The sequence below is a fragment of the Crinia signifera genome, chromosome 9 (assembly GCF_055691185.1).
Source record: "Crinia signifera chromosome 9, ASM5569118v1, whole genome shotgun sequence".
Taxonomy (NCBI): Eukaryota; Metazoa; Chordata; class Amphibia; order Anura; family Myobatrachidae; genus Crinia; species Crinia signifera.
In genome coordinates, this window is record NC_139225.1 from 166,410,783 (window position 1) to 166,420,897 (window position 10,115).

The 10,115-nt window shown below is 55.5% G+C and overlaps 1 protein-coding gene across 3 annotated transcripts in view; it reads right to left on the reverse strand.

The window, feature by feature from the left end:
• MEIOSIN (meiosis initiator) overlaps positions 1-9,550 on the reverse strand; it is a 104,380-nt gene extending 94,830 nt beyond the window's left edge. For 2 of the 3 annotated variants that reach the window (XM_083160405.1, XM_083160403.1), the window contains exon 1: positions 9,411-9,550. In XM_083160405.1, coding sequence (XP_083016531.1) covers positions 9,411-9,445 — 35 coding nt within the window. In that variant the 5' untranslated portion in view covers positions 9,446-9,550. The remainder of the gene's footprint in view (positions 1-9,410) is intronic. The other variant, XM_083160404.1, reaches the window with a different exon arrangement.
• Between the last annotated feature and the right edge of the window lie 565 nt (positions 9,551-10,115).

Sequence of the window (10,115 nt, forward strand, 5' to 3'; positions counted from 1 at the left end):
TCTTACTCACCCACAATCTATACCCGCATCTCTTCTCACTCACTTCCCTACATCTCAGCTCTTACTCACCTACCATCTATACCTGCATCTCTTCTCACTCACTTCCCTACATCTTAGCTCTCTTACTCATCAACCATCTATACCTGCATCTCTTCTCACTCACTACCCTACATCTCAGCTCTCTTACTCACCTACCATCTATACCCGCATCTCTTCTCACTCACTTCCCTACATCTCAGCTCTTACTCACCTATCATCTATACCCGCATCTCTTCTCACTCACTTCCCTACATCTCCGCTCTCTTACTCACCTACCATCTATACCCGCTTCTCTTCTCACTCACTTCCCTACATCTCAGCTCTCTTACTCACCCACAATCTATACCCGCATCTCTTCTCACTCACTTCCCTACATCTCAGCTCTCTTACTCACCTACCATCTATACCCGCATCTCTTCTCACTCACTTTCCTACATCTCAGCTCTCTTACTCACCTACCATCTATACCCGCATCTCTTCTCACTTACTTCCCTACATCTCTGCTCTCTTACTCACCTACTATCTATACCCGCATCTCTTCTCACTCACTTCCCTACATCTCAGCTCTCTTACTCACCTACCATCTATACCCGCATCTCTTCTCTCACTTCCCTACATCTCAGCTCTCTTACTCACCTACCATCTATACCTGCATCTCTTCTCTCTCACTTCCCTACATCTCAGCTCTCTTACTCACCTACCATCTATACCCGCATCTCTTCTCACTCACTTTCCTACATCTCAGCTCTCTTACTCACCCACAATCTATACCCGCATCTCTTCTCACTCACTTCCCTACATCTCAGCTCTTACTCACCTACCATCTATACCTGCATCTCTTCTCACTCACTTCCCTACATCTCAGCTCTCTTACTCACCTACCATCTATACCCGCATCTCTTCTCACTCACTTCCCTACATCTCAGCTCTCTTACTCACCCACAATCTATACCCGCATCTCTTCTCACTCACTTCCCTACATCTCAGCTCTTACTCACCTACCATCTATACCTGCATCTCTTCTCACTCACTTCCCTACATCTCAGCACTCTTACTCATCAACCATCTATACCCGCATCTCTTCTCACTCACTACCCTACATCTCAGCTCTCTTACTCACCTACCATCTATACCCGCATCTCTTCTCACTCACTTCCCTACATCTCAGCTCTTACTCACCTATCATCTATACCCGCATCTCTTCTCACTCACTTCCCTACATCTCAGCTCTTACTCACCTACCATCTATACCTGCATCTCTTCTCACTCGCTTCCCTACATCTCAGCTCTCTTACTCACCTACCATCTATACCTGCATCTCTTCTCACTCGCTTCCCTACATCTCAGCTCTCTTACTCACCTACCATCTATACCTGCATCTCTTCTCACTCGCTTCCCTACATCTCAGCTCTCTTACTCACCTACCATCTATACCCGCATCTCTTCTCACTCGCTTCCCTACTTCTCAGCTCTCTTACTCACCTACCATCTATACCCGCATCTCTTCTCACTCGCATCCCTATATCTCAGCTCTCTTACTCACCTACCATCTATACCCGCATCTCTTCTCACTCACTTCCCTATATCTCAGCTCTCTTACTCACCTACCATGTATACCCGCATCTCTTCTCACTCACTTCCCAACATCTCAGCTCTCTTACCCACCTACCATCTATACCCGCATCTCTTCTCACTCACTTCTCTATATCTCAGCTCTCTTACAAACCTACCATCTATACCCGCATCTCTTCTCACTCACTTCCCTACATCTCAGCTCTCTTACTCACCTACCATCTATACCCGCATCTCTTCTCACTCACTTCCCTACATCTCAGCTCTCTTACTCACCTACCATCTATACCCGCATCTCTTCTCACTCACTTCCCTACATCTCAGCTCTCTTACTCACCTACAATCTATACCCGCATCTCTTCTCACTCACTTCCCTACATCTCAGCTCTCTTACTCACCTACCATCTATACCCGCATCTATTCTCATTCACTTCCCTACATCTCAGCTCTCTTACTCACCTACAATCTATACCTGCATCTATTCTCATTCACTTCCCTACATCTCAGCTCTCTTACTCACCTACAATCTATACCTGCATCTCTTCTCACTCACTTCCCTATATCTCAGCTCTCTTACTCACCTACCATCTATACCTGCATCTCTTCTCACTCACTTCCCTACATCTCAGCTCTCTTACTCACCTACAATCTATACCCGCATCTCTTCTCACTCACTTCCCTACATCTCAGCTCTCTTACTCACCTACAATCTATACCTGCATCTCTTCTCACTCACTTCCCTATATCTCAGCTCTCTTACTCACCTACTATCTATCCCTGCATCTCTTCTCACTCACTTCCCTACATCTCAGCTCTCTTACTCACCTACAATCTATACCCGCATCTCTTCTCACTCACTTCCCTACATCTCAGCTCTCTTACTCACCTACCATCTATACCCGCATCTCTTCTCACTCACTTCCCTACATCTCAGCTCTTACTCACCTACCATCTATACCCGCATCTCTTCTCACTCACTTCCCTACATCTCAGCTCTCTTACTCACCTACAATCTATACCTGCTTCTCTTCTCACTCACTTCCCTACATCTCAGCTCTCTTACTCACCTACAATCTATACCTGCTTCTCTTCTCACTCACTTCCCTACATCTCAGCTCTCTTACTCACCTACCATCTATACCCGCAACTCTTCTCACTCACTTCCCTACATCTCAGCTCTCTTACCTACAATCTATACCTGCTTCTCTTCTCACTCGCTTCCCTACATCTCAGCTCTCTTACTCACCTACCATCTATACCCGCATCTCTTTTCACTTGCTTCCCTACATCTCAGCTCTCTTACTCACCTACCATCTATACCAGCATCTCTTCTCTCTCACTTCCCTACATCTCAGCTCTCTTACTCACCTACCATCTATACCCGCATCTCTTCTCACTCACTTCCCTACATCTCAGCTCTCTTACTCACCTACAATCTATACCCGCATCTCTTCTCACTCACTTCCCTACATCTCAGCTCTCTTACTCACCTACCATCTATACCCACATCTCTTCTCACTCACTTCCCTACATCTCAGCTCTTACTCACCTACCATCTATACCCGCATCTCTTCTCACTCACTTCCCTACATCTCAGCTCTTACTCACCTACCATCTATACCCGCATCTCTTCTCACTCACTTCCCTACATCTCAGCTCTCTTACTCACCTACAATCTATACCTGCTTCTCTTCTCACTCACTTCCCTACATCTCAGCTCTCTTACTCACCTACCATCTATACCCGCAACTCTTCTCACTCACTTCCCTACATCTCAGCTCTCTTACTCACCTACAATCTATACCTGCATCTCTTCTCATTCACCTCCCTATATCTCAGCTGTACTAAGATATGTGATGATAATTGTGCTCTGTTTTTGATCTTCTGTCACTGTCATGTCCAGAGGCGGATTGGCCCACCGGGAAACTAAGCCCCGCCCCATGATGACAAACTGCAGAATTCACGGATCTTGATGGAGGGGGCGGGGCTAAAATGACGCGATTGTGACATTTTAGCTCCGCCCCCTCCTCTGAGACCTGAGGATTGCGGCATTTTAATGCCGCGATCCGGGGCGCAGGGGGGGGGGGTCTCCCCTGAATCCGGGAGGGTTGCCCACCCTTCCGGGGGGCCGGGAGGGGGTCCCGATTTTCGGGAGACTCCAAGACATTCCGGGAGAGTCGGCAACCCTGAAATATAATAATAATACTATTATTCACCACTGTGCTGTACTACAGGTGGGCAGATGTAACTAAGCACCTGGGTAACACCGTGCTATACTGCAGGGGGGCAGATGTAACTAAGCACCTGGGTAACACCGTGCTGTACTACAGGAGGGCAGATGTAACTAAGCACCTAGGTAACACCGTGCTGTACTGCAGGGGGGCAGATGTAACTAAGCACCTGGGTAACACCGTGCTATACTGCAGGGGGGCAGATGTAACTAAGCACCTGGGTAACACCGTGCTGTACTACAGGAGGGCAGATGTAACTAAGCACCTAGGTAACACCGTGCTGTACTGCAGGGGGGCAGATGTAACTAAGCACCTGGGTAACACTGTGCTGTACTACAGGAGGGTAGATGTAACTTGTGCAGAGAGGGGCGTGTCCCACCGATATCGGTCATTAAACGTATGGTAGTGTGTCGGCACCTTACTCTGGGTAACACCGTGCTGTACTACAGGAGCGCAGATGTACAGTAGCTGAGTGATATATTAGCAGTGTTTTCCCTTGAACTCCTGGACAAACAACATAGTACGTACACAATGGGCGGTATCAGTGATGTCATCCTGCTCCAGCTCCGTACATGCATTCAGTGACAATATAGTAAGAATTGATGGAGGATATCACAGGGGAAGGGGTGGGCTGTGGGATTATAGCAGGGGTAGGGGAAGCGGTGGGCTGGGGGATTATAGCAGGGGTAGGGGAGGCTGTGGGATTATAGCAGGGGTAGGGGAAGGGGTGGGCTGTGGGATTATAGCAGGGGTAGGGGAAGCGGTGGGCAGGGGGGTTATAGCAGGGGTAGGGGAAGGGGTAGGCTGGGGGATTATAGCAGGGGTAGGCTGGGGGATTATAGCAGGGGTAGGGGAAGCGGTGGGCTGGGGGATTATAGCAGGGGTAGGGGAAGGGGTAGGCTGGGGGATTATAGCAGGGGTAGGCTGGGGGATTATAGCAGGGGTAGGGGAAGCGGTGGGCTGGGGGATTATAGCAGGGGTAGGGGTGGCCAGGGGGTTTATGGTAGGGGTGGTCTGAGGGATTATAGCAGGGGTAGGGGTGGGCTGGGGGATTATAGCAGGGGAAGGGGTGGGCTGGGGGATTATAGCAGGGGTAGCGGAAGGGGTGGGCTGGGGGATTATAGCAGGGGTAGGGGTGGGCTGGGGGATTATAGCTGGGGGATTATAGCTGGGGGATTATAGCAGGGGTGGGCTGGGGGATTATAGCAGGGGTAGGGGTGGGCTGGGTGATTATAGCAGGGGTAGGGGTGGGCTGGGGGATTATAGCAGGGGTAGGTGATGGGGAGGGGCAGTATGAAAGGGGTAGGTGAGGGGGAGTATGACAGGGGTAGGTGAGGGGTCCTATGACTGGGGCAGTATGACAGGAGTAGGTGAGGGGGAGTATGACAGGGGTAGGTGAGAGGGAGGGGCAGTATGACAGGGGTAGGTGAGGGGGGGTTTGACAGGTAGTGTTCCCACTAGGCTGTTTTAGCGGGGCGATGCGCCCTGCCCGATTTCTAAATGGCAAAATGCGCCCTGCCCCTCCAGCAGCGCCCCGCTAAAAGAGCCTGCTGCCTGACTAATGTTGTGCCCGGGGAAGCTCCAGGCACCGCAATCTCGGCGGCGCTAGGCTTCCCCGGCAGCTCACGGACTTCGGCGGGGCCAGGTCCACCCCCTTGATGAGCGTTGGCCCGGGCACGCCTCCTTTGATGACGCGGCGGCCCGGGAACGCCTCTTTTGATGACGCAGCGGCCCGGGCACGCCTCCTGTGATGACGTCGGCGGGCCCGGTCCGCCCCCATCCCATACAGCGGCGCCCTGCCCCCAAAAATTCCTAGGGGGAACATTAACAGGGGCAGTATGACAGGGGTAGGTGAGGGGTCCTATGACTGGGGCAGTATGACAGGGGTAGGTGAGGGGTATTATGTCAGGGGCACTATGACAAGGGTAGGTTGGGGGTCCTATGACAAGAGCAGTATGACAGGGGTAGGTGAGAGGGAGGGGCATTATGACAGGGGTAGGTGGGGGTACTATGTCAGGGGCAGTATGACCAGGGTAGGTGGGGGGGTACTATGACAGGGGCAGTATGACAGGGGTAGGTGGGGGGGCAGTATGACAGGGGTAGGTGGGGGGGCAGTATGACAGGGGTAGGTGAGGGGGCAGTATGACAGGGGTAGGTGAGGGGGGGCAGTATGACGGGTAGGTGAGGGGGGCAGTATGACGGGGGTAGGTGAGGGGGGCAGTATGACAGGGGTAGGTGAGGGGGGGCAGTATGACAGGGGTAGGTGAGGGGGGGCAGTATGACAGGGGTAGGTGAGGGGGGGCAGTATGACAGGGGTAGGTGAGGGGGGGCAGTATGACAGGGGTAGGTGAGGGGGGGGCAGTATGACAGGGGTAGGTGAGGGGGGCAGTATGACAGGGGTAGGTGAGGGGGGCAGTATGACAGGTAGGTGAGGGGGGGCAGTATGACAGGTAGGTGAGGGGGGGCAGTATGACAGGTAGGTGAGGGGGGGCAGTATGACAGGTAGGTGAGGGGGGGCAGTATGACAGGGGTAGGTGAGGGGGGCAGTATGACAGGGGTAGGTGAGGGGGGCAGTATGACAGGGGTAGTTGAGGGGGGGCAGTATGACAGGGGTAGGTGAGGGGGGCAGTATGACAGGGGTAGTTCAGGGGGGGCAGTATGAGAGGGGTAGGTGGGGGGGCAGTATGAGAGGGGTAGGTGGGGGGCAGTATGACAGGGGTAGGTGAGGGGGGCAGTATGACAGGGGTAGGTGAGGGGGGCAGTATGACAGGGGTAGGTGAGGGGGGCAGTATGACAGGGGTAGGTGGGGGGGCAGTATGACAGGGGTAGTTGAGGGGGGGCAGTATGACAAGGGTAGTTGAGGGGGGGGCAGTATGACAAGGGTAGTTGAGGGGGGGGCAGTATGACAGGGGTAGGTGGGGGGGCAGTATGACAGGGGTAGGTGAGGGGGGGGCAGTATGACAGGGGTAGGTGGGGGTGGGCAGTATGACAGGGGTAGTTGAGGGGGGGGGCAGTATGACAGGGGTAGTTGAGGGGGGGGGGCAGTATGACAGGGGTAGGTGGGGGGGCAGTATGACAGGGGTAGGTGAGGGGGGGCAGTATGACAGGGGTAGGTGGGGGGGCAGTATGACAGGGGTAGGTGAGGGGGGGCAGTATGACAGGGGTAGGTGAGGGGGGGGCAGTATGACAGGGGTAGGTGGGGGGGCAGTATGACAGGGGTAGGTGAGGGGGGGCAGTATGACAGGGGTAGGTGAGGGGGGGGCAGTATGACAGGGGTAGGTGAGGGGGGGCAGTATGACAGGGGTAGGTGAGGGGGGGCAGTATGACAGGGGTAGGTGGGGGGGCAGTATGACAGGGGTAGGTGAGGGGGGGCCAGTATGACAGGGGTAGGTGAGGGGGGGCAGTATGACGGGTAGGTGAGGGGGGCAGTATGACAGGGGTAGGTGGGGGGGGCAGTATGACAGGGGTAGGTGAGGGGGGGCAGTATGACAGGGGTAGGTGAGGGGGGGGCAGTATGACAGGGGTAGGTGAGGGGGGGGCAGTATGACAGGGGTAGGTGAGGGGGGGCAGTATGACAGGGGTAGGTGAGGGGGGGGGGCAGTATGACAGGGGTAGGTGAGGGGGGGGCAGTATGACAGGGGTAGGTGAGGGGGGGCAGTATGACGGGTAGGTGAGGGGGGCAGTATGACAGGGGTAGGTGAGGGGGGCAGTATGACAGGGGTAGGTGAGGGGGGGCAGTATGACAGGGGTAGGTGAGGGGGGGGGCAGTATGACAGGGGTAGGTGGGGGGGCAGTATGACAGGGGTAGGTGAGGGGGGGCAGTATGACAGGGGTAGGTGAGGGGGGGCAGTATGACAGGGGTAGGTGAGGGGGGCAGTATGACAGGGGTAGGTGAGGGGGGGCAGTATGACAGGGGTAGGTGAGGGGGGGCAGTATGACAGGGGTAGGTGAGGGGGCAGTATGACAGGGGTAGGTGAGGGGGGCAGTATGACAGGGGTAGGTGAGGGGGGCAGTATGACAGGGGTAGGTGAGGGGGGCAGTATGACAGGGGTAGGTGGGGGGGCAGTATGACAGGGGTAGGTGAGGGGGGCAGTATGACAGGGGTAGGTGGGGGGGCAGTATGACAGGGGTAGGTGAGGGGGGCAGTATGACAGGGGTAGGTGGGGGGGGCAGTATGACAGGGGTAGGTTGGGGGGGCAGTATGACAGGGGTAGGTGGGGGGGCAGTATGACAGGGGTAGGTGAGGGGGGCAGTATGACAGGGGTAGTTGAGGGGGGCAGTATGACAGGGGTAGGTGGGGGGGCAGTATGACGGGTAGGTGAGGGGGCAGTATGACGGGGGTAGGTGAGGAGGGCAGTATGACGGGGGTAGGTGAGGGGGGGCAGTATGACAGGGGTAGGTGGGGGGGGCAGTATGACAGGGGTAGGTGAGGGGGGCAGTATGACAGGGGTAGGTGAGGGGGGCAGTATGACAGGGGTAGGAGAGGGGGGCAGTATGATAGAGGTAGGTGAGGGGGGGCAGTATGACAGGGGTAGGTGGGGGGTACTATGACAGGGGCAGTATGACAGGGGTAGGTGGGGGTACTATGTCAGGGGCAGTATGACATGGGTAGGTGGGGGGTACTATGACAGGGGCAGTATGACAGGGTTAGGTGGGGGGTACTATGTCAGGGGCAGTATGACAGGGGTAGGTGGGGGGAGCAGTATGGCAGGGGCAGTATGACGGGGGTAGGTGAGGGGGGCAGTATGACGGGGGTAGGTGAGGGGGGGCAGTATGACGGGGGTAGGTGAGGGGGGGCAGTATGACAGGGGTAGGTGAGGGGGGGCAGTATGACAGGTAGGTGAGGGGGGGCAGTATGACGGGTAGGAGAGGGGGGGCAGTATGACAGGGGTAGGTGGGGGGCAGTATGACAGGGGTAGGTGAGGGGGGCAGTATGACAGGTAGGTGAGGGGGGCAGTATGACGGGTAGGAGAGGAGGGGGGCAGTATGACAGGGGTAGGTGAGGGGGAGCAGTATGACAGGGGTAGGTGAGGGGGGCAGTATGACAGGGGTAGGTGAGGGGGGGCAGTATGACAGGGGTAATAGAGGGGGGCAGTATGATAGAGGTAGGTGAGGGGGGCAATATGACAGGGGTAGGTGAGGGGGGCAGTATGATAGAGGTAGGTGAGGGGGGCAGTATGATAGAGGTAGGTGAGGGGGGCAGTATGACAGGGGTAGGTGAGGGGGGCAGTATGATAGAGGTAGGTGAGGGGGCAGTATGATAGAGGTAGGTGAGGGGGGCAGTATGACAGGGGTAGGTGGGGGGGGGCAGTATGACAGGGGTAGGTGGGGGGGCAATATGACAGGGGTAGGTGAGGGGGGGCAGTATGACAGGGGTAGTTGAGGGGGGGCAGTATGACAGGGGTAGGTGGGGGGGTACTATGACATGGGGGAGGTGACACTGTCGGCGGCCGCATCACGCTCCCATCCCCCTGAGGCGGGAACACGCCGGAATGTTGGTGACTAAAGGCACTGGGGCTGTAATGCCGGGAGAAGGAGCATAGTCAGACCCCGGCCCCACAGACACACCTGGCCCGGAGCAGCTGCCGATACCTGGGCTTCATCCTACACTCCGGCCGGCGGGAATACCGCTAACATACTGTAATATACCGAGGCTGAGCCGGGAGAAGGGGCGGAGGACTGTGTCTCCCAGCACGTGGTAATACGTGACAGGTGCCGGCCATTATCCCGGAGTCCACACCACGCCTACACATGTACTGAGCGCTCGGAACATGGCGCCTGTGCCGGAGACCAAGCCAGGGTACAGCTCTGCCTCTAGGCAACAAACGCGCCCAGCTCCTAAGCCACGCCCCACACTATATAATAGCTGGGCGGGAAATCTGAGTAATGGCGTCAGTGAGGACTGGAGGTGTTACACAGATAGAGCCATAATATCATCCCTCACCCCCATACCTACCTCCCAGCATGCCCCTCTCCAGGAGGGACACATTGTTCTGCTCCTGGACCTCCCTCCTTAATTTATAATTGCCCTCACATGTGTCAGGCGTGGATACAGAGGGGGGGTGAATCGGGCGATCGCCACCCCCAGGAGAAGTCTATGGGCCAGATTCTCTAAGCTTCAGAACCATACCCTCCAACTGTACCGATTTAGCCGGTACAGTACCGTTTTTAAACGGTCTGTACCGGCTAAATCATAGTGTACCGAATGTACCGGTTTTTGGGATCCCGCGCTGGTGTCAGTGCGGGTCGGGTGGGCACTGGCACAACAAGCTG